This window comes from Salmo trutta, chromosome 33 (assembly GCF_901001165.1).
Source record: "Salmo trutta chromosome 33, fSalTru1.1, whole genome shotgun sequence".
Classification (NCBI taxonomy): domain Eukaryota; kingdom Metazoa; phylum Chordata; class Actinopteri; order Salmoniformes; family Salmonidae; genus Salmo; species Salmo trutta.
In genome coordinates, this window is record NC_042989.1 from 10,256,536 (window position 1) to 10,280,953 (window position 24,418).

Here is a 24,418-nt window from a genome sequence, read left to right on the forward strand (position 1 = left end):
CAGACCTTTTACTCAGTACTTTGTTGAAGCAGCTTTGGCAGCGATTACAGCCTCAAGTCTTCTTGGGTACAACGCTACAAGCTTGGCACACATGTAGTTGGGGAATTTCTCCCATTCTTCTCTGCAGATCCTCTCAAGCTCTGTCAGGTTGGATGGGGAGCGTCGCTGCACAGCTATTTTCAGGTCTCTCCAGAGATGTTCGACTTGTTCCGAAGCCACTCCTGCATTGTATTGGCTGTGTGCTTAGGGTCGTTGTCCCATTGGAAGGTGAACCTTCCCCAGTCTGAGGTCCTGAGCGCTCTGGAACAGGTTTTCATCAAGGATCTCTCTGTACTTTGCTCTGTTCATCTTTCCCTTGATCCTGACTAGTCTCCCAGTCCCTCCTGCTGAAAAACATCCCCACAGCATGATGCTGCCACCACCATGCTTCACCGTAGGGATGGTGCCAGGTTTCCTCCAGATGTGACATTTGGCATTCAGGCCAAAGAGTTCAATCTTGGTTTCGTTAGACCACAGAATCTGTCATGGTCTGGTAGTCTTTAGGTGACTTTTGGCAAACTCCAAGCGCGATGTCATGTGCCTTCTTACTGAGGAGTGTCTTCCGTCTGGCCACTCTACCATAAAGGCCTGATTGGTGGAGTGCTGCAGAGATGGTTGGCCTTCTGGAAGGTTCTTGGTGACCTCCCTGACTAAGGCCCTTCTCTACCAATTGCTCAGTTTGACTGGGTGGCCAGCTGTGAGAATAGTCTTGGTGGTTCCAAACTTCTTCCATTTAAAACCTGTTGAGGATCTTATCCCGATCTTATCCCGGTATTGGGATTCATTGTCATGTGACCATGGCGGGGAATTCAAAACTGCAAGAGTAATCATTTCAAATAATCAAATAATCAACTATTTTCCTCCATTTGAAAGATATATCTCCTAAATCTAACCACGCTGTCCGACTTTCAGAGGCTTTACGGAGAATGCATAAAGTTAGGTTATGTTAGGAGAGTACATTGACAATAGCTGTGTGTAAAGTTTAGCCAATTCAAAGAAGGGCATCAACAGACAGAAAACTAGCTAGAATTATGCACTTACCTTTGACAATCTGCATCAGATGACACTCATAGGACATTATGTTATACAATACATGCATTTTTAGTTCCATCAAGTTCATATTTATATCCAAAAACAGCATTTACAGTCGCGGTGAAATTCAGATTTTTTTTCGGCTCGAATGCTCCCAGTGAATCCAGCATTACAAATCACGGAATTACTATTCGAAAACATTGGTAAATTATAATATTGTCATTCAAAGAATAATATATTATCATCTCGTAATTGCTACCGAATGGCCAGATCTCAAAATAACTTTACTGGGAAATCACATTTTGCAATAAACGTGGTACTATGCTATTAACAATAAGCTAAGCTATAAGCTAAGCTATACAGTTAGCATCTTCTAATATCGATAATAACATTGTAAATATCCCCTTACCTTTGATTATCTCCATCAGAAGGCGCTGCCAGGGATCCCAGGTCCAGAACAAATGTGGTTTCTTTTGACAAAGTTCATAATTTATGTCCAAATAACACCAAATAGTTAGCGTTCAGTAGGCTCCCACAAAACGTGGTGGGTTGTGTAAAGTCACGCCGAAAAGCTAAAAAAAACCTAGTAAATAATCTATTTACGTTTGTTCAAACATGTCAAACGTTGTTTAGCATTAATCTTTTGGTCCATTTTTAACGTGAAACATCAGTAAACATCAGTAATATTTTCACACAACCTATCAAGTGTCTAGAATAAACGATAATGACAAAGACACTCTTCTCAGATTTATGCGCAGGCGCAAAAAATGAAGTGATGACGTGTCAACTTACAAGCATTCTAATTCGGTCTGTATTCATCACAGATGCTTCAAACAACTTTATAAAGATCGTTGACATCTAGTGGAATCCGTAGGAGTTGCGAACTGAATCCTTTCTCACTATGGTATCTATAAAACAATGACACTAAATAGTACAGTCACAAAATTCACTTTTTTTTAAATCTATTTTTCACAGGTTTTTGCCTGCAATATGAGTTTTGTTATACTTACAGACACCATTCAAACTGTTTTAGAAAATTCAGAGTGTTTTCTATCCAAACCTGAACAATAATATGCATATTCTAGCTTCTGAGTTGGTGTAGGAGGCAGTTAAAAATGGGCACATATTTTTTTCCAAAATTCTCAATACTGCCCCCTAGATCAAACAGGTTAAGAATGATGGAGGCCACTGTGTTCTTGAGGACCTTCAATGCTGCATAACTGTTTTGGTACCCTTTCCCAGATCTGTGCCTCGACACAATGCTTCCTTGGAACTCTAAGGACAATTCCTTCAACCTCATGGTTTGGTTTTTGCTTTGACATGCACTGTCAACTGTGGGACCTTTATATAGACAGGTGTGTGCCTTTCCAAATCATGTCCAATCAATTGCATTTACCACAGGTGGACTCCAAGTTGTAGAAACATCTCAAGGAGGATCACTGGAAACAGGATGCACCTGAGCTCAATTTCAAGTCTCATAGCAAAGGGTCTGAATACTTATGTAAATAAGGTATTTGTTTTTTATTTGTAATCAATGTGCAAACATTTCTAAACCGGTTTTCACTTTGTCATTATGGAGTATTGTGTATAGATTGATGAGGAAAAAATATATATTTAATCAATTTTAGAATAAGGCTGTAACGTAATAAAATGTGGACAAAGTCAAAGGGTTTGAATACATTCCAGATGCACTGTATTCTAGTGTCAATGTACTACAAAGTGTACAGTTGGTTTGACATTTGATGTCCCTATGTTGCTAGTTAGGGGACCGTCAGTAAATTACACAATGTACATGGGACAATATTTGAAGCGGTTGAATGTTGTAGCCAGCTGTATCTGCTGAGGTAGTAGCTAGTAGCATGCTTGTGTAACAGACTGCTACGTCCCCTGGCTGTTGAACTAGATCCAGTTTGTCCACAGCAAAAGACAAATGTAAAACAGCTGTTCGTTCAGCTGAAACTCTCCTCCTCCCTTTAGCCAACTTCAACTGGCCAGACCTGAGACCTTCCATGCTTATGGTCCCAGCAAAACCTTCATTTAAGACTTTGACTTGTACACCGAGGTGGAAACCTTTAGAAAATATACAAAATATTAGTTCTTATACAGTAATTGTTCTATTTAAGAGAACTGGTCTCCGTTGACTGAAGTGAATCCTATGTTGAAAATGGATTCCAGTTCTTCATGTAGATAGCTGGGCCTCCTACTCCTTGAATGTGTACTCAATTTTGTCTTATTTTATTATTGTGAGGGAGTGACTGGACCAGGCGACTCAGTGGTTCAGATCCACCATAGTGTTTTCATAGCCGGTATGATCTAGCTGCTAGCCAGTGGCACTTTACCAGTCTGGCACTTTCTCCGTCTCCATGACTACGGCATGAATGTCGGCCTTCAGTTTACCTGCCGAACAACTGGGTTGCTATGGGCACCATGACACCCCACCAGTCGAGAGGGGGTTTAGGGCGGCTGACTAAAAATACCCCCTGCCTGCTACCCTTTTAAACGGCATTGGGTGTCACAGCTGCTCAGTGCTCACGAGCAGCACAGTGTTGAGCAGGAGAAGAGGGCCAGCTAAATAGTGCTGTATGAACCGAACACCATTACAGCAGTGATCCTACTAGAGGCCTGCGTCACAACCTGAGCCTGCTGCTCTGTTGATCCCAGGAGAGACAGACACTGCTAATTGCACTCGTACTTTGACTCACCAGGCCTATACCAAGGTTTCCCCAATTCATCTGTGCCTATACCTTTTTGTATGTTTTGTTTTTAGGCCTTTGTTTTTATTTATTTTTTATTTTTATTTTATTCTTTACATCTAGTGTCTCTTTCAAATACAGTGCCTTCAGAAAGTATTCACACCCCTTGACTTTTTCCACATTTTGTTGTGTTACAAGGGGGGATTAAATTGATTTCATTTTCATTTTGTCAATTATTTACACAAAATACTCGTGTCAAAGTGGAAGAAAATGTATATTTTTTTTCTTTAAAGAAATTATGAAAAATAAAACACTAATATATCTTGATTACATAAGAATTCAACCTCCTGAGTCAATACTTTTTAGAATGACCTTTGGTAGTGATTACAGTCTTTCTGGGTAAGTCTAAGAGCTTTGCACAGCTGGGTTGTTCAAAATATGCCATTAAAAAAATATAATAATAATAATTTTCAGAATTCTTCAATCTCTGTCAAATTGGTTGTTGATCATTGCTAGGCAACCATTTTCAAGTCTTCCCATAGATGTTCAATCAGATTTAAGCCAACTGTAACTCAGCCACTCAGGAACATTCACTGTCGTCTTGGTAAGCAACTTGTGTAGATTTTGGCCTTGTTTTAGTTTGTTGTCCTGCTGAAAGGTGAATTCATCTCCCAGTGTCTGGTGGAAAGCAGACTGAACCAGGTTTTCCTCTAGGATTTTGTCTGTGCTTAGCTCCATTCCATTTCTTTTTTATCCTGAAACTCCTCAGTCCTTAATGATTACAAGCATACCCATAACATGATGCAGTCACTACTATGCTTGAAAATATGGAGAGTGTTACTCAATAATGTGTTGTATTGGATTTGCCCCAAACATAACACTTTGTATTCGTGACAAAAAGTGAATTGCTTTACCAAATGATTTTTTTTTCAGTTTTACTTTAGTGCCTATTGCAAACAGGATGCATGTTTTGGAATATTTAAAAAAAAAATCTGTACAGGCTTCCTTCTTTTCACTCTGTCAATTAGGTTACTATTGTGGAGTAACTACAATGTTAATCCATCCTCAGGGATCCATCCAATGTGGTTGAATCTGTTTGAAATTCACTGCTCGACTGAGGGACCTTACAATTATCTGTATGTCGGGTACAGAGATGAGCTAGTCCTTATGTTAAACACTATTATTGCACACAGAGTGTGTGACTTATGTGATTTGTTAAGCACATTTTTACTCCTGAACGTATTTAGGCTTGCCATAAAGGATTTGAATAATTATTAACTCAAGACATTTCAGATTTTCATTTTTAATGTAGTTGTAAAAATGTAGAAAAACATAATTACACTTGGACATTATGGGGTATTGTGTGTAGGTCAGTGACAAAGAAATCAGAATGTAATCCATTTTAAATTCAGGTTGTAACACAGCAAATTGTGGTGAAAGTCAATAGCTGGTACAGTAGGCCCCTACATGGGGTTTGTTTGTGTACATAATTAAGATTTAATTTCATACAAGGCTTTGATGGAGTCATTCATGAATGAAATGTGAAGACAAGAAGAAGAGTGCTGTGGCAGTAGTAGGTGATGTAATAGTCATTGCTGCCTCTGCCACTGTTATTCATCTGTTTTAATAATTTAGTAGACATGACATGCCTATTACTTCAGTGGGAAAGTTTGTTTATTTATAAAATATATATCATTTAAAAAAATATGTTTTACCTCTTTCTCCCCAATTTCAGGATATCCAATTGGTAGTTAGTCTTGTCCCATTGCTTCAACTCCTGTATGGACTCAGGAGAGGCGAAGGTCGAGAGCCATTTGTCCTCCGAAACACGACCCTACCAAGCCGCACTGCTTCTTGACACACTGCTCGCTTAACCCGGAAGCCAGCCGCACCAATGTGTTGGAGGAAACACCAGACAACTGGCGACCGTGTCAGCGGACATGCGCCCGGCCCGCCACAGGAGTCGCTAGAGCGCCATGGGAAAAGGACTTCCCGGCCGGCCAAACCCTCTACTAACCTGGACGACGCTGGGTCAATTGTGCGCCTCCTCGTGGGTCACCCGGTCGTGGCTAGCTGCGACACAGCCCAGGATCGAACCTGGGTCTGCAGTGTGCGCCACTCGGGAGGCCCACGGAAAGATTGGTGTTTGATACGCCACAAAAGATGACCTTAACATTTTGTAGAGCTTTTAAACTTGAGTAAATTATTGCATTTAACGGCAGAACCGTTAACTTATAAATGTTTTCTCCTTTCTTGTTTTTTTTCTCAGGCTCGAATAGCATTCCTACAAGGAGAAAGGAAGGGTCAAGAAAATGTAAAGAATGATCTAGTTAGAAGAATAAAGATGTTAGAATATGCATTAAAGCAAGAAAGGTGAGTGTATAGCTTCTCTCTCTTTAACTTGAGGAAATAACTTTGATATAAGGCCAAGTTCAATCTGCCTCATTGGCCATTGCATGTACATTTTCAGTGTAACTGCAGTCAGCGGAGGCTGCTGAGGGGAGGACGGCTCATAATAATGGCTGGAATGGAGTCATTGGAATCGTATCAAACGTGTGGTTCCCATAGGTTGATACCCTTCCTATTGACTCCGTTCCAGCTATTACAATGTATCAGCAGCCTCCACTGACTGCAATGTATCATTTATTATCTCATCACATTTACTCAACTCTTTCATTTGTCTTTTCTCTACCAGAGCAAAATACCATAAATTAAAATATGGAACGGAATTAAATCAAGGTGAAGTTAAGATGCCTAACTTTGAACCAGGTACGGACCTCTCTATCAACTGCTATAAAATGAAATGAATGGAATATGTTGACATACAGTGGTTTCGATAACTTTTCTTCCGTGTTGTTTGCAGAAGATACCAAAGACACAGAGGTCCCTGCTGTACCCCAGAACAGTCAGCTGACGTGGAAACAGGGCAGACAGCTCCTCAGACAGTGAGTACTCCGACACAGCATACCTATAGGGCCACGCATCCAGCTAGCTTTCTAACACGTTTATAGATCAAGATGAATTCCCATCAGGGTCTGTATTCATAGAGCGTCTCATCATGCTGATCAGGGATCAGGTCCCACTCTAGTCCATGTAATCTTATTCCTTATGCTCTAAAATGTCAAACTGATCCTAGATCAGCATTCCTGCTCTGGGAAGCTTTAGGTACACAGGCCCAGGTTTACTTAGTTAGCTAAGTCATTTGGATGTGTAATTCTGTTTCCGTCCCAACAGATATCTTCAGGAAGTAGGTTACACGGACACAATACTAGATGTACGGTCTCAGAGAGTGCGTTCGTTACTGGGCCTATCCGGATCGGAGCAGAACGGCTCTGTGGAAAACAAGAACCTGGAGCTGATCCTCAACGGAGGGGAGTCTCCAGCCAAACCAAAGGGACAAGATATGAAAAGGTGGGTTGTTAGGCCTCATCTGATCCGGCACACTGCCAATCACTTCAGTGAAGATCCAGCTGACACAATCTTCACTTTTCCTGGCGAAACTGAAATCACGCTCTCCGCTTTTCCTGGCAACTTCCCAAATAGCAGATTTCTGATGGATTCTGCACATTGTGCCTCTGTGTGCTCAGAACAGTATGCTCTGAAACGCATTGGCCACATCATCCATCCTGCTTCATTTCATTTACTAATGAAATCATTCGCCGTGCTGCCCGCTTTGCTCTAAATAGTTGTTTTCAAACTGTTTTTCTAGGAATCCAGGAGATGTTCTGGAAACGTTTAACTTCTTAGAAAACGCAGACGACAGTGATGAAGATGACGATGAGGAGGGGGACCTGATGCAGGATATAGACAGCGGCAAACACACAATAAAAAAACATAAGATAAAGGTGAAGTCCTCTTTGCTTCAGCCGATTACATCTGACCGTGTGTGAAAAGCCCCTTTACTAATGTTGTTGTAAATGTACTGCCAGTGTCAGCACTGTGTAAATCGTTGTAATAATGGCTTACTAAGAGAAATACTTGGCTCTTGACACTAGACTTGTATCCTCAGATCTGATTTATGAATGTTGATAGTCATCGAGAGAACCTTTCAATGCCTGCTGTGTAAAAGAGTTCACCGCAATTTTAAATTCTGTACAATGGCATGTGGAAGGAAAATACCAACCACCTTCTTTTATTTGACAAGTATTGTTATTATATACAAGTATTGTGTTAACTGTGTACTGTATTTGATGATCCCAGTGTGGCTGATTGTGTTTGTCCTCTGTCCAGGTTGGGAACGAGGGCCTGGCCTCTGACCTTCCAGATGATCCCGACACGGAGGAGGCTCTGAAGGAGTTTGACTTTCTGGTGAATGCCGAGGATGGACAGGGAGCAGGGGAGGCCAGGAGTTCAGGGGACGGGACCGAATGGGGTAAGAGGGTATAACATACCTCCTGCTGAGAACTAGCCTATACCCCATTTTTGTCCCCATGTACATTTGACAATAATGCAGCTATTTGTATCGATGAAAATGTAGTGTTAGCCTGCATGGGTGTTGGGTAGAGGAACTGTGGCTTGGACAGCGCTAGTGTGTGTGTGTGTGTGTGTGTGTGTGTTAGACATGTATTCCTCTACCTATCTGTGGGCAAGTAGTCGATATAACTGAACTATTGAGTAGTGGAGCGTGTATTCTGATCTGCACCCAGAATGGCCTACCCTGTGCTATCTCAGTCACGCCAATGCTGCGTCAGCATTCCTCCTCACTTGTGCACAGGATATTCTGAGCCCTCCCCTGGCCTCCCCTGGCCTCCCCTGGCCTCCCCTGGCCCTGCCACACACATCACTGCTGCTGCCTGCCTTGCTCAAAATCCCAGCCTCTCGGGTCAGCCCCACTACCCTCAGTACAACCCTCCACAGTGGCCTAGAGAAAGGGTTGCATACAGAGCACCAGTCAGACCCACTAGTAATGAAATGAACCCCATTCTATACAGTGCTGGTCTTATTTTTCATGTTTATTTGCAAGGGGCCTAACCTGTGTAGTTGCTTCTCCTCTTTTGTCTGTTTAGGAAATTGTTTCATCGCATGTCTCATTGTTATTCACTCAAGGTTTTGACTTCTACCTAGTGAAATGCTTTCTACTATGTTAGACATAAATACTTCTCTAGCCATGTCACTAAGGCAATCCGCTTAGTGTGTGCTCTGCAGTCTTGCCATGCGGGGGAATTTTTTAGCACCCCACTGAGAGGCTGAGCTGTTTGTTTACTAAGCACGTCCAACCTGAGCTCTTTGTCTGGGTGTGGCCTGTATGTCGTTTACTAAACCTTCTCCTCTCCATCCTATTCTTAGCCGAGCCCTTACCGTTTCCCTCAGGCGGGGGCAAGTCCTTTATCATTGGCTCTGATGACGTGTTGGAGAGTTTCCTGGGCCTGGGAGACCTGGCTGACCTCACCGTCTCCAACGATGAGGCTGACTACAGCTATGATGTAAGCAACTGTCAGCCCTGAACCATGACCCCCTGAACAGCACCAACCCCCCTCCCCTGAACCCCTCCCTGAACCTTTCTCTCCTCCTGTACCCCTTCCTGCCTCTCCTCCTGAACACTTCTCTCCTCCTGTGCCCCTCCCTGCCTCTCCTCCTGAACCCTTCTCTCCTCCTGTACACCTCCCTGCCTCTCTCTCTCCTCCTGAACCCTCCCTGAACCTCTCTCCTCCGCCTCAACCACCACACACACACACACACACACACACACACACACACACACACACACACACACACAAACAAAGCGTTGAGAGAGCGGAAGGTTCTCTAGCTTTGACAGTTGGTCAGAATGACATATGTTCATTAGGGGCTTCATTAGGAAGTGGGAGGGGCTTGCCGTGCTCAAGTAGTCCTAGTGCATTACATCCTCCAGTACTGTTAGCCCCCCTAGCTAACTCACCGCCAACCTGTCTCTATTTTTCACTCCACAGTTGTTTAAAGTTGCTGTTCTCTTCTCCTCCCCTGTCCTGTGTCTATTTTTAGCTGCCAGCCAATAAGGACACGTTCAGGAAGACGTGGAATCCCAAGTACACCCTGCGCAGCCACTTTGACGGGGTCAGGGCTCTGGCCTTCCACCCTGTAGAGCCTGTCCTGGTCACCGTGTCTGAGGACCACACACTCAAACTGTGGAACCTACAGAAGACCGTACCTGCTAAAAAGTACACAGACTGTTTGCATTATCTTGTCATTATGGAATGTCTCATTCAATAAAATCGGTCCGAGAAACCTTTTTTAAAGAACTCTTTGTTTCTTCTTTAGAAGTGCCTATTTTGATGTGGAGCCCATTTACACATTCAGAGCCCATGTGTAAGTATCTAATTACCAGAAGGAACTGTGGTCATTTTTTATAATAATACGATTAAACTATTTTCAGTCAATCAGTAAAACAGTTTTGCATTTGGTTTTCTCTTACTGTATAAGGATTGTTAGTAGGCAGTATGAAATGTCATCGTTTTGATAGACCTTTCCTCTCCTCAGTGGGCCTGTGCTGTCCCTGGCTATGAGTTCCAGTGGAGAGCAGTGTTACAGTGGAGGGATTGACCACACAATACAGTGGTGGAACATCCCCAGCTCCAACGTAGACCCTTACGACACCTACGGTAAGATTGACACATCCTCAGCCCTTCTTTAGCGTTGCCAGTATTCTGTCTAGCCTCTGTGCCTTCAGACATTGACCACAGTAACAGAAGTCAGGAATACTTTAATTCATCCATCATATTATTTGAATTGATGAGTAGACTTAAACATTTTTTTTTAAATCTCCCTTCGTTTTATTCCAATCGCCCCCTTGAGTAATCAAAGAGCTGTTTTTTTTCCTCCCTTATTGTATGGGTATCACTGACCCTGTCCCCTCCTCCAATGCCTCAGAACCCAGCGTCTTGGCTGGAACCTGGCTGGGCCACACAGACGCCGTGTGGGGGCTGGCCTACAGCGGCATCAAGAACCGCCTGCTGTCCTGCTCCGCAGACGGAACCGTCAAGCTGTGGAACCCCCAGGAGAAGAACCCATGCATCAGCACTTACAACGCAGAAAAAGGTGAGGACTAGGCTTAGAACACAGGACATAGAACTAGGCTTAGAACACAGGACATAGAACTAGGCTTAGAACACAGGACATAGAACTAGGCTTAGAACACAGGACATGGAAGTAGACTTAGGACACAGGACATGGAAGTAGGCTTAGAACACAGGACATAGAACTAGGCTTAGAACACAGGACATGGAAGTAGACTTAGGACACAGGACATGGAAGTAGGCTTAGAACACAGGACATGGAAGTAGGCTTAGGACACAGGACATGGAAGTAGGCTTAGGACACAGGACATGGAAGTAGGCTTAGGACACAGGACATGGAAGTAGGCTTAGGACACAGGACATGGAAGTAGGCTTAGGACATAGAACTAGGCTTAGAACACAGGACATAGAACTAGGCTTAGAACACAGGACATGGAAGTAGACTTAGGACACAGGACATGGAAGTAGGCTTAGAACACAGGACATAGAACTAGGCTTAGAACACAGGACATGGAAGTAGACTTAGGACACAGGACATGGAAGTAGGCTTAGGACACAGGACATGGAAGTAGGCTTAGGACACAGGACATGGAAGTAGGCTTAGGACACAGGTCATGGAAGTAGGCTTAGGACACAGGACATGGAAGTAGGCTTAGGACACAGGACATGGAAGTAGGCTTAGGACACAGGACATGGAAGTAGGCTTAGGACACAGGACATGGAAGTAGGCTTAGGACACAGGACATGGAAGTAGACTTAGGACACAGGACATGGAAGTAGGCTTAGGACACAGGACATGGAAGTAGGCTTAGGACACAGGACATGGAAGTAGGCTTAGGACACAGGACATAGAAGTAGGCTTAGGACACAGGACATGGAAGTAGGCTTAGGACACAGGACATGGAAGTAGGCTTAGGACACAGGACATGGAAGTAGGCTTAGGACACAGGACATGGAAGTAGGCTTAGGACACAGGACTTGGAAGTAGGCTTAGGACATAGAACTAGGCTTAGAACACAGGACATAGAACTAGGCTTAGAACACAGGACATGGAAGTAGACTTAGGACACAGGACATGGAAGTAGGCTTAGAACACAGGACATAGAACTAGGCTTAGAACACAGGACATGGAAGTAGACTTAGGACACAGGACATGGAAGTAGGCTTAGGACACAGGACATGGAAGTAGGCTTAGGACACAGGACATGGAAGTAGCCTTAGGACACAGGTCATGGAAGTAGGCTTAGGACACAGGACATGGAAGTAGGCTTAGGACACAGGACATGGAAGTAGGCTTAGGACACAGGACATGGAAGTAGGCTTAGGACACAGGACATGGAAGTAGGCTTAGGACACAGGACATGGAAGTAGGCTTAGGACACAGGACATGGAAGTAGGCTTAGGACACAGTATTACATTATTAAGGCACAATAGCATACTGATGTCCATTTCTCTTACGCCTTGATCACGCTGACAGCATCATTGCGTTTTGGTACACCAGAAGTACATTCATTTCCAATGGAACTCAGCGTTTGCCTTTGTAGCGTTGCAGAGGCAGTGCGTTCTGGATGGCGCGTCAAACTGTATGCGTAGACGGCTTGACAGAAATGGTAGCAGAAGGTGAATGTTGAACTTTCGTTGCACACATATCCAGATGATGCTGTAGGTGTGATCGAGGCGTTGGAACAAAGTTGGAGTAAAAAGTAATTGTAAATGACAAGTGAATTTTATATCAAATGTCTTTCATCTGCTCCCTTCATCTAAGAGAAATCCATTTGGTAAGAATAGATTTGACAGCCATACAATCCAAATGCTATGTACTTTAACTTCCCCAGTAGTGTGGGGGGAGAGCTCGTTCTTCCACACGGACATAACATGACAATGGCACTTGACTGCGGCCCTGTGTCAAGTGGCCAAGGTCGGACAGTGGAGGTGCAAAAAGGCTCTTCAACGTGTGTGTGTGTGTGTGTGTGTGCGACAGAACACGGCATCCCCACGGCGGTGGACTTCAATGGCTGTGACCCCGCCCACATGGTGGCGTCCTTCAACACGGGCAACGCTGTGATCTATGACCTGGAGACGTCCCAGGCTGCCGTGGTGTTCGCCGGTCAGGGGGAGAACAGTAAGTCTATTGCACCTATCATTTATCAGGACTACAACAACTCTAGACCAGAGCCTTTCATCATTTATCAGGACTACAACAACCCTAGACCAGAGCCTTTCATCATTTAGCAGGACTACAACAACCCTAGACCAGAGCCTTTCATCATTTAGCAGGAGGACTACAACAACCCTAGACCAGAGCCTTTCATCATTTAGCAGGAGGACTACAACAACCCTAGACCAGAGCCTTTCATCATTTAGCAGGACTACAACAACCCTAGACCAGAGCCTTTCATCATTTAGCAGGAGGACTACAACAACCCTAGACCAGAGCCTTTCATCATTTAGCAGGACTACAACAACCCTAGACCAGAGCCTTTCATCATTTAGCAGGAGGACTACAACAACCCTAGACCAGAGCCTTCATCATTTAGCAGGAGGACTACAACAACCCTAGACCAGAGCTTTTCATCATTTAGCAGGAGGACTACAACAACCCTAGACCAGAGCCTTTCATCATTTAGCAGGAGGACTACAACAACCCTAGACCAGAGCCTTTCATCATTTAGCAGGAGGACTACAACAACCCTAGACCAGAGCCTTTCATCATTTAGCAGGACTACAACAACCCTAGACCAGAGCCTTCATCATTTAGCAGGAGGACTACAACAACCCTAGACCAGAGCTTTTCATCATTTAGCAGGAGGACTACAACAACCCTAGACCAGAGCCTTTCATCATTTAGCAGGAGGACTACAACAACCCTAGACCAGAGCCTTCATCATTTAGCAGGAGGACTACAACAACCCTAGACCAGAGCCTTTCAACACAAGCAGGGAGACTATGGGCCATAAGCTCAGTTAGAAAGGGGAGTGCACATAGAATGACTTACTGAATTACATTTTCTATGGGGGAGTATGGGTATACAGAAACATGTTATGGGAAAATCAAGTAAATACTGGGTAACATTATAAATAAGATTCCCTGAATAGTTTTAACTGCTAATGATATGGTTGTTTTTTTTCTTCTTTATATAGATATCTCGTATATCCTAGACTACTAACTCAGTACACAGTTTTAATGGTCCGTCCTCATTTGGGGTGTTGTATTAATAGTGACTGTGTTGTGACCTGTTCTCTCACCTGTGTGTGTTCAGCTCTGCCTGCAGCCAACCACATCAACAAGGTAGTGAGTCACCCCACCCTGCCTGTCACCATCACGGCCCATGAGGACAGGGACATCAAGTTCTTTGACAATAAATCCGGTACGTGAACAGGAGAGGACGGTGTTCAGCTAGCTGCTCTGACCGACTAGCTCAGTGAATCCGAGCCCAGATGGGAGAATGACTTAGACCAGTCATATATACAGAGTTAGGACTGTTTTGTACATGTTCTGTCATCTCTCTGTCATACAGTATCTCTGTACTGACTGTTAATTCTGTCTGCCATGTCGCTGTACTGACTTGTGTATATCTGTCCTGTTGTGAAGGTAAAGTGATCCATGCGATGGTGGCCCACCTGGATGCTGTCACCAGCCTGGCTGTGGACCCCAACGGGATCTACCTGATGTCAGGAAGTAAGTACAAGCAATGTAGCTGTGGGGAATTTTTAAAAGGCAGCATTCGGCGGTCACCAGCTTACAATTCTGATTCTAAGACTAGTATCAATATTCTTCTACAACATTTGTATCCGTGTAAAATTCCCCTATATCTGGTCGTGCTGATATCCAGAGAGAACATTGCTGATCCTACCTTCCTTTCCTTGTTCCGTAGGCCACGACTGTTCTATCCGTCTGTGGAACCTGGACAGTAAGACCTGTGTGCAGGAGATCACTGCCCACCGCATGAAGTCTGATGAGTCCATCTATGACGTTGCCTTCCACCCGTCTAAGGCATACATAGCAAGTGCGGGGGCCGACGCCCTGGCCAAAGTATTTGTGTAGTAGACCAGCTCTGCTCTGCCAGACTGAGCTGAGCGTGTAGACACAAAGAAAGAATAGACTGCTTCACTGCCTTGTGTAACGAGAGTAGCATTTTATGACACTACATTGAAGCTGCCTCCCTCCATCCCTATTGAACTCTACACTTGACAGAAACCAGGTGCCAAGGGGACTTATGCCAGGCATGGTGAGTGGAGGAGCGACCAATCAGTTGTATCTGTTTTCAAAAACAACATTTAACTGTAATTTACTGTAAGTTAAAAGCTGGAGTAAACAAGCCAGTGTATGTAGCCTTTTGACTGGGTTTGAGCTGAGCTAATATCTGTCCTGTAGGTATACTTCAGTGACCATGGACGGAGTGGCTGTCGTATGCGTCAGACAGTGGGTCGTCAGAGAGAGAGAGAGGTCCGGACTAGGTCATGTCTTTTTAATCTGATTCACACAACTGGGCTCAACCCGACCATACTGAACTGGCTTAGATATGATCTTTTCACATTGTTCTTTTCACCATGTTTCCAGTAACTATGGTGGATTTGTAACTAGGCCAGTACAGCTCAGCTTGGCTCGGTTTAGCTCGCTAGTGTGAAAAGGGTATTTAACAGGACGTGGCCACAGCCCCTGGTGCGCCGACCAGGAGACCCTGCGGCGTGGATTCAGTTCACGCTAAACATGAGTCACAGGCGTCCACTCAACAACTATGTAGCGAGAGAAAAGTAATATGAAATGAATTATAAGTCAATCAACTTCACTTTAGCATAGGTTACATGACATTTTTGTGTAAAAAAATTAAAATAAAATCTAGTTTTTATAATCCTTTTTATATAAATATAGTCTGTCATAACAGCACTGAAAAAATTGTAAAAAAAAAAGGAATATTTATTCCTAGTTTGAACCCTCCATCACAACTGCTGTTCCCCACAACCCTGATCTGACTTATTTTTCCCCTGTCACAGAAAACACTCGCCCTTCCTAACCCTAGGATGCTATCTCTTGCATTGCTTTGACACCGTCTTGTCACGGCAGTAAAGACTAGGACTAAAAGAAGCCCATTTAATGGCTTCCTGAGAGCTCTTTTTAAATAAACTGCAGCAACCTATCACTATGTGATATTTTTGTACACCTTACTGTATTTGAGTTTATTTATCACAGGTTATTAGACATCTTAATGCTATTTATTTCACTTTCTGTTAGTCTTATCCGTTCAACTACATACATGGCCCAAGGATATCTATAAGATTGGGCTCTCAAGCAAAAGTGGAACAGTAAATCTCAAACAAGTGAAACATATAGGTTCTTATAAAATGCAATCTGATGTCAGTCTGAGGTATACGTTTGCCTTATTCTGTTAAATCACTGCTTTGAAGCAAGCATGGAGTGTAACTGTTTCTTTTTCTTTATTAAGGGATTGGAAAAGCAAACGTAAGATTAATCACGACTCAATGTTTTGTTTGGTTGTACTATTTTCCTTTTATCTTGCAAAACTGTTTTATTTTCAAACGTTCCGTGTAGCTAAGACTTTTTTTTGTTTCTGTCATGCATGATTAATACAATCAAGTCTTTTTTTTTTTCTAGACTTCCAGAAAAAGGTTCTGATTCAGTTTGCGAATTTTGATGTTTTGTAAGGTTTTTGATTTACAAACTATGAATCAGACGATTTTAAAGATTGTACCACATACAACAGTTCAAAAGTAATGTATATAAAATGTCTATAATAAATATTAAATGGTGTACCTGTACATAAAGTCTGTTGTGTTTTAATGCATGGAGAGTCTGCATTGTTTTGTTGGGTAAATTGTTTGCATGATAAACACATCTATTGTAAAACAAAACACTTTTCTTTATTGAAAGAAAAGTAATAAATATAGAATCATCAACCAGAATCATAAAAAAAACGTCATTTATAAAGTACAGGTCAACATGCAAATGTACTATAAGTATGGTACAGTATATAAAAGAAACTGGCTTTGGGAAAGCGTTCTGTTGTAGGTACATAGAAGCTTAGCGTCAGCAGTTGTGGCCTAGGAAAGAATTAATGGTACTTTTATTCCCTAAATATCATCCCTTACCTTTAACTAACATACATATGACTACAAGCCATATCAAGCAGAGAAGTGATTAACTGTTTATACTGTATAAGTGTATTGTTGATGAGGGTGAAAGTGAAGGAATACCTTGGTCTATAGGTAATATCATGTTTCTGTGCTTTTGGTTTGCCTGCTTTGGATTGTTCAAGAAATACAAACTACATGAACCTTAATGTATTTCACTATAGTTACGATACACATTGGATTAAACATGAATAGTGCAATATTCCAAACTAGTCACATCTTGAGAACCTATGAATGAATATTGTCTATTATTGAGAATAATGGTAGTGATATCAGTTACCATCAGACTATTTGAGTAAGGTAATATCCAACTTGATGATCTATGATAGTTTTCTGAGAACTCGTGAACCTACAATGCTATTGCCTTGTTAGCTTCTTCTGTACTCTGGTTGTGTTGAACAGTGGCTAGCACTTTATTTTTGACGGTACTGTTTGTGTTTCCACTGGTATTTAATAGAAAATAATTTGGTAAAACTGATAGCTACTTTGAAGAATTCAACACAATTTACAACCATCGGGTGCCGAGTGGCACTTGATTGAATGAATCCCAAAGAAACAATCAAGTAATTTCTAGGTTATTACTATGTACTAACCATTTTATTTCTCAGTAAATACCTGGTCATTTCTGTACTGTAAAATAAAGTGCTATCTAGATGTTTCCTGTCTGGCTGGGGTTTTCAGCGAGCCCAAACCGCTTCTCTCTGCTACCTCTCTCCCTAGTTGGCCTCAGTGAAGTCCCTGCAGATGCCCCTTACAAGGGGCTGCTGGAACTGCTGCAGGCCTGTGAACTCCCTGGTGAAGAATGTGTGGCTATCCTTGGGCTCTGACGCCATAGTTTGCAGGTCATCCATTGGAGCCCAGGCCACCCCCACAGAGTAGATGGTTATCCCTGTAGAAGAGGGGGGAGAGATGAGATCAAACAAGTGCTGTAATTTGAAGTGATTGAACTAGGAATAGGAAGAGCATCATCTAAGAAATCTGTTAGGTCAGTGTGATTATCTTATAGCTGCTGTCATTGTCACTAAAACCTATTTCTCTACTAATAGCACTCAATGTGACAAAACATTTCAGCTCAGCTCTGTTTTTTTATGTCATACAAACATATTTTGATCTTGTTCTACATGCTAGCTCGACACATGGTAATACTTCTGGCCAAAAAGGAATCCACACACCTTCCTTCTGGGCGGCCAGGGCCGGCCCTCTGACGTCATCGTAGGACTGTCCGTCAGTGACCACTATGAGGAAGTTCCTCCCAGGGCCAGCCTTGCGGGCCAGGAACAGGTTCTGGGTAGCGTAGGCAACGGCGTCTCCCGTGGCCGTGCCCCCACTCATGTAGGGGATCCCCTGCAAGGCCCCGAGGGCATCCTCCTTCACTGGGTAGTCGTACATGTTAAACTCCATCCGCTGGTCATAGGTGAACTGGACTGCCCCAACACGTGACCCTATGTCTGAGATGTCGAAGCTACGGGCCACGGAGGTAATGAAGTCCAAGATCAGGCGGAAGTTCCCCTCCCCGACGCTGCTGGAGCCGTCAATGAGGAAGCCCAGGTTGACCGAGTTGTAGCAGGTCTTGGAGCAGAGGAGCTGGTCCACTGAGCACAACTTCTGGGCCAGGGGCTTCACGTGCTTGGTGGTGCCGAACCAACTGGGTATGGCGTAGGTGAAGTAGCCGTTGTCCTTGCACACTGCCTGGCATGGCACACACAAACACAGTCAGTCAGTGACATATCATCATGTAGATTAGAACACAACAGATATGGCTGGATACTGTAAGTGATGACATCACTGTGATATGGGCCGGCGAATTGATCTTTGCATTACAGTATGTGGTGCCCAGCAAAATCTGCTAACGACTATGGGCAGGGGCAAAACATCATATATTTTTCAAACCACTAAAGTAGAACAGGATGCAGCCAATAAGACAGAGTCACGTGTCTCTTGGCTCCCTGCTCACCTTCTTCATGTAGTCCTTGTCTCTGACCATGCCGAGCTCCTCCAGGGCAGGCTTGGCCACTGGCACCAGGAACACGTTGATGCCAGACTCTCTGGCCAGCACGGCCGCATCTTCCAGGTCGTCCGAGGGCCAGCCATCTATAAACACCACTATGACCCTGGGGTGACCTCTCCTCACCCCCGTCTGGAAGAAGGACTCCACCGTGTGCATGATGGCCTTACCTGTGGGGACCAGACAGACAGCATGGTCTCAGATGAGCTCTGTTAGGAATTCCCACAACATTTGGCTAACGTGAAGAATTAGCTGGTGATATGTATTGTATTCCTGTGTATATATTCGTCCCGTTCCTCTCATATCCATTTCTCCTCTGAATGGGGAAATAGCATTATATACTGGTTGTATAGCATGCAAATCCATCATGTGGTACTAAGTGTATACCAGCAATAAAAATCAGAAAGAACCTGTGTTAGTGTTGCCTCCCAGGTATGCTATCCCTTTGATGGCAAACACCACATCTTTGGGCTGAGTATAGTTAGTCAGGAGAAATTCTGTCCGAGGTGTGTCACTGGAAGGACAAGAGCGCTGTGTTAGCTTCATGCAATACTTTACTGTTTTGCTACGGAGTTAATGGCTAAATGATAACACCTAATTGGAAAATGTGCTAATTGAACACCAAATGAACTGACTCACCTAGCTTGCACCACACCAAGATGTGGTCCATTCGGTCCAATCCTTAGCATCACTGCTAACTTGCTGATGAAGTTCTTCTGAAGGTTGAAGCGACGCTGCCCAATGTTGTTGCTGCTATCCAGCAGCAGGGCTATCTCCATCTGGCAGTCTGGAATGAGAGAGCAAGACATGGGCATTCTGGAATGAGAGAGCAAGACATGGGCAGTCTGGAATGAGAGAGCAAGACATGGGCATTCTGGAATGAGTGAGCAAGACATGAGCAGTCTGGAATGCTAAATAAAACGTTCTTTCCAAGGCAAAGCACAACATGACACAAACATACCTCTATTTCCTCCTGTAGATATTTTCTTCACTGGCTTCTTTAATGTTTTCTTCACTGCAAGACAGACAGGCAATGGTCACTGCATGTGATGCTCGTATGTGTTAAGAGTTTCAATAAAATACCCTTATCTGTAATGTAAAAAGGAAGATAGGGATCTCTGTGGAATACTTCATAGGTAGCTTTGGAGGGTCTAAAAACAGAACCATTTAGTAATGAAGATATCAAGTAATTGTGCTTTTGGATACATAGTCAGCACTGAAATTCAACTTCTAGTAAGGTATGAGGACCAAGAGAGGATGTGTCCATAAAATATAATGCGTGTCCCATGCAGTATTGGTGACCATCATGTGTAGTTTAATCTACATGTTAGAATTGTACCTAGTCCTGGTCCTGATGCAGGGAGGACAGTCGTGGCTATCTGGGAGGACACCTCCTGGGGCGCATGAACAGATTCTGACAACAAAGAGTCAAATGTTTTATCGAAACGTGTCATTAATGAAAAATCACTTCGTTGCAAATCATCGTTCAAAACATCAACATTGAATATCATTAAATACCATTCGAGTCATTCTTCATGCCTACTCAGCCTTCGAGTCACATTTTCCCCTGTGGAATGTACAATATTAAACATGTTTGGTGTTTGGCGCCACCTACGGGCCACAGTGAATGATGAGGTCCACCTGGACAGGGCCTGAGATTGGACTCCATGGGAGTAGGAGCCGAGGTAGTTATGTCTGCCTTGCAGTTTGTGGACCTTCACTGGTCCCCCCGCGGACCTTATCACCCCCCTGAGAGAAGTGGTAAAATACAGTGGAAAACGTAAATGAGCAGTAAGCGGCCAGTCACTGCAAACTTTGAGGGAAGGGAAGATAGATGCTGTAGAAGCTATACTGACTCTCTCTGTACATCAATACTCTTTGAGAAAGAAAAGAAGGTGATTGAGGTGAAACTTCATAGCATGTGCATTAGCCAAACATTATCCCTCTCCTGGCCTACACAAAGCCTCTTATTCTTAGCCCTGCTATTGATCTCCTCCAGCCTTACTGGTGCACGGCTGCTCCACACACGCTGGACACGGCGGCGTACACCTGAGAACCGAACACAGACACCCTCCAGAGGGTGCAGTTAGGCGGACAGAGGACCAACTGCTTCTCCTCCGTCAGGTCTGCCCCACGGGTCGTACAGGTGATGGGTGTGGTAACTGAGACAGACAGAGACAGAGACAGAGAGAGATAGAGCGAGATAATAAATGGAGAATACTGAATACTGCCTGCGCTCTGTGTTTTCTGTCAGGTAGCCTATACCTATTAGTTTGGTATGGCTTTCCCTTCCTCGGAGCCACAACTCGATACCAAAGCCTGCAGGCTATAATAAAGAACAACTCTGAAGACAAAATGCCCTCAGTCACACCTCTACGTTAATTACATTTCGAAGAAAAATCATAAACATTATCGTTTGCTTTTGAGGAATTTCATCCAAGTCAAACAGAGACTGGGCTTACCATAGAACATGTCTCTGAGCCAAAGGCCACAAGGCTAGAGCAGTGGCTCTCAACAATAACATCCTAACACTTCTGCCTTAATGAAAGAAGTATCATGTTTTGTTTGGGAGTCTTCCAAGTAAAACTAAAAGACTACCAAGTAAAACTGACTGGTTAACAAACGAAATAAATCCACTGATACAACACGATGAAATATATATTTTTCTCCACATACAGCAGCTACTGTTCATCAATAGACTCTCACATTTCTAAATATTTGACTATCTTGCTGAGCTGTGCAGTTCTCAACCGTCTCCCTGCAGGACTACACTGGACCAAATTAAGATGAGAAACATTAATGAACACATTGTTCATTCCCAGAATACTACTAGTATCACATCTACAGTATCTCATCTGCCTAATATTGACAGCGAAAAAAACATCAATGTTTTTTTATGAGATTCAAACCACTAACCACTTGAGTCAGATCCAGATGCTCTGCATGTCAGAGACAGAATGCCTGTGGGAATTAAACAAAGTGATCGTTGAAGCTTTACAATAATGTCAAAGTTCACTCAATAATGTTGAATATGCATTCATGAAATCTTAGTTACACATTACATATTATAGTTCATTACACATAAAGCTTTGACATATTATTTATTTTTTTGCACAGTACTAATTTCATCATTATGACACAAAACTCTACAATGCCTTTTTGATCAGATATGACCGTTTTTAAATGATTCCATTCCATCGTTATTTTGAGTGAAACAGAAAAAGACATTTCGTAGACAGCTCATACAAGGTAGATGATGTGGCACATTCAGTGTGCCAACTGCATCAACCAGTGCTTACCTAACAGGTGTAGAACAGCAAACAAAATTGGCATGATGACCCAAACACCTACAATGAAATAAGCAACCAGGAAAACATTTTGCATTTCTTCAATAATTAGAGACATACAATTACTAGTAATTGATCATTCGAAATGCGTAAGAAAAAAGCACACCAACTAACAATGCAATAAAACAGGTTTTTAGTTTTCGGTTATCAATTTATAGAAAAGTACGCCACTCTAGACAAGTTAGATATCTGCAGCTTGGACGATGTTCGGACATGCGTTCAACACAACAGAGCATCTCTGTCTCTATGGGATTAATGCTGAAAGTATGAAAACACATTCATTACAGTACAGTACAGTACACACACACACACACACACACACACACACACACACACACACACACACACACACACACACACACACACACACACACACACACACACACACACACACACACCAAAAAATCCACCTTACAGACAATTTGTAGAACACGGTTTCCTTGAGATCTAAGACTCCATATGGCAAATTCTTGCACAGGGGAAGGAAAAAGGTGCTATTCCTTGGAAGTGTGTAGTATTCCTGGGATCACATGTGAACCTCCAGAGAGAGCTGGCTCCTTAAATAATGTCCTGAAACTTCCCAGTCATCTCCCTGTGACGTCAGAGGAGGAGGGGTCTGCTAGAGACCTGTGTTCAACCTGAGAAGGGACATCTGAACCAAGCAGCCAGGACAATAAGGTGGCCTCAAAATTAACCAGAAATGAAATATGAGTCAAATAAAGTGAGGTTGACGTTATGATTGCAGGTACCTTGTTAGAATATAAGGCAGATTAAGAAATCGAAGTAATTAAACATAACAGTAGAAGACTGTTCAGTAGGTAATCATATTGTACCAGGCAAATACTACGGGGATCACATATACTGAAACATCTGCATTCAATTCTGTAAATTGCTTTGGATAAAAGTGTCTGCTAATTGGCATAAAGACTCTACACACTGCAATCTATGCTGCCATGTGCTTTGGAGACCACGTTTCGACCCTCAGGTCGTCACCTACCTCTAGAAGCTAGTATGTACAGTACTGTCAGAAAGCATTCACACCCCTTGACTTTTTCCACATTTTGTTGTGTTACAACCTGAATTTTAAATTGATTCAATTGAGATGTTTTGTCACTGGCCTACACACAATACCCCATGATGTCAAAGTGGAATGTTTTTTTTTAGAGCTGAAATGTATTGAGTCAATAAGTATTCAACCCCTTCGTTATGACAGGCCTAAATAAGTTCAGGTGTAAAAATTTGCTTAACAAGTTACATAAGTTATATGGACTCTTTCTGTGTGCAATAATAGTGTTTAACACAATTTTATGTCTACCTCATCTCTGTACCCCACACATACAATTATCTGTAAGGTCCCTCAGTCGAGCAGTGCATTTCAGACATAGATTCAACCACACAGACCAGGGAGGTTATTAATTACACTTTGGATGGTGTATCAATACACCCAGTCACTACAAAGATACAGGCGTCCTTCCTAACTCAGTTGCCGGAGTGGAAGGAAACCGCTCAGGGATTTCGCCATGAGACCAATGGTGACTTTAAATGGTGACTTTGTAAGACCTACAAAGTTTAATGGCTGTGATAGGAGAAAACTGAGGATAGATCAAAAACATTGTAGTTACTCCATAATACTAAATTAATTGACAGAGTGAAAAGAGGGAAGCTTGTACAGAATACAAATACTCCAACACATGCATCATGTTTGCAACAAGGCACTAAAGTAATATTGCACAAAATGCAGCAAAGCAATTCACTTTTTGTCCTGAAAACAAAGTGTTAAGTTTGTGGCAAATCTAATACAACACATTACTCGTAACACTCTCCATATTTTCAAACAGGGGTGGCTGCATATTATGGGTATGCTTGTAATCATTGAGGACTGGAGACTTTTTCAGGATAAAACGTTTACGGAATGGAGCTAAGCATAGGCAAAATTGTAAAGGAAAACCTGGTTCTTTCTGCTTTCCAGCAGACACTGGGAGATGAATTCACCTTTCAGCAGGATAGTAACCTAAAACACAAAGCCAAATCTACAAGATGACAGTGAATGTTCCCGAGGTTACAGTTTTGACTTAAATCTACTTGAAAATATATGGCAAGACTTGAAAATAGCTGTCTAGCATAGATCAACAACCAATTTGACAGAGCTTGAATATTAAAA

At 42.9% G+C, this 24,418-nt stretch overlaps 2 protein-coding genes across 3 annotated transcripts in view; one reads left to right on the plus strand and one right to left on the minus strand.

Annotated features, from left to right (window-relative positions):
* The window catches only part of strn3 (striatin, calmodulin binding protein 3), a 21,339-nt gene extending 4,808 nt beyond the window's left edge, over positions 1-16,531 (plus strand). Inside the window, exons 2-17 of one of the 2 annotated variants that reach the window (XR_003871426.1) lie at positions 6,034-6,137; positions 6,460-6,533; positions 6,628-6,709; positions 6,999-7,175; positions 7,474-7,609; positions 7,995-8,136; positions 9,051-9,187; positions 9,726-9,901; positions 10,002-10,049; positions 10,221-10,342; positions 10,611-10,778; positions 12,738-12,878; positions 14,016-14,123; positions 14,348-14,434; positions 14,631-14,984; positions 15,131-16,531. Coding sequence is in view for 1 of the 2 variants with exons in the window: in XM_029729755.1 (XP_029585615.1) it covers positions 6,034-6,137; positions 6,460-6,533; positions 6,628-6,709; positions 6,999-7,175; positions 7,474-7,609; positions 7,995-8,136; positions 9,051-9,187; positions 9,726-9,901; positions 10,002-10,049; positions 10,221-10,342; positions 10,611-10,778; positions 12,738-12,878; positions 14,016-14,123; positions 14,348-14,434; positions 14,631-14,800 (1,872 nt within the window). In the remaining variant the exon portion in view is untranslated. Of the gene's footprint in view, positions 1-6,033; positions 6,138-6,459; positions 6,534-6,627; positions 6,710-6,998; positions 7,176-7,473; positions 7,610-7,994; positions 8,137-9,050; positions 9,188-9,725; positions 9,902-10,001; positions 10,050-10,220; positions 10,343-10,610; positions 10,779-12,737; positions 12,879-14,015; positions 14,124-14,347; positions 14,435-14,630 lie in introns of both variants that reach the window. The other variant, XM_029729755.1, reaches the window with a different exon arrangement.
* A 145-nt stretch (positions 16,532-16,676) lies between these two features.
* coch (coagulation factor C homolog, cochlin (Limulus polyphemus)) lies at positions 16,677-22,782 on the minus strand. Its single transcript, XM_029729756.1, has 12 exons — positions 22,673-22,782; positions 22,210-22,257; positions 21,827-21,871; positions 20,916-21,072; positions 20,526-20,659; positions 20,250-20,324; positions 19,872-19,925; positions 19,550-19,697; positions 19,321-19,424; positions 18,860-19,080; positions 18,078-18,594; positions 16,677-17,794 (listed from the first exon to the last, which is right to left on the minus strand). Exons 2-12 carry the CDS (start codon positions 22,241-22,243, stop codon positions 17,622-17,624), a joined length of 1,662 nt encoding a protein of 553 aa, XP_029585616.1. The 5' UTR covers positions 22,244-22,257; positions 22,673-22,782; the 3' UTR covers positions 16,677-17,621.
* Positions 22,783-24,418: the final 1,636 nt, after the last annotated feature.

Excerpts from the sequence above, each read along its gene's own strand:
- coch (XM_029729756.1), bottom strand. The coding sequence starts at position 22,243 with ATGCCAATTTTGTTTGCTGTTCTACACCTGTTAG. Across the intron at positions 20,325-20,525 it reads CTCATCATTCACTGTGGCCC|AATCTGTTCATGCGCCCCAG; the intron begins GTAGGTGGCGCC and ends CTTTGTTGTCAG. Across the intron at positions 19,926-20,249 it reads TGCATCAGGACCAGGACTAG|TGAAGAAAACATTAAAGAAG; the intron begins GTACAATTCTAA and ends TCTGTCTTGCAG.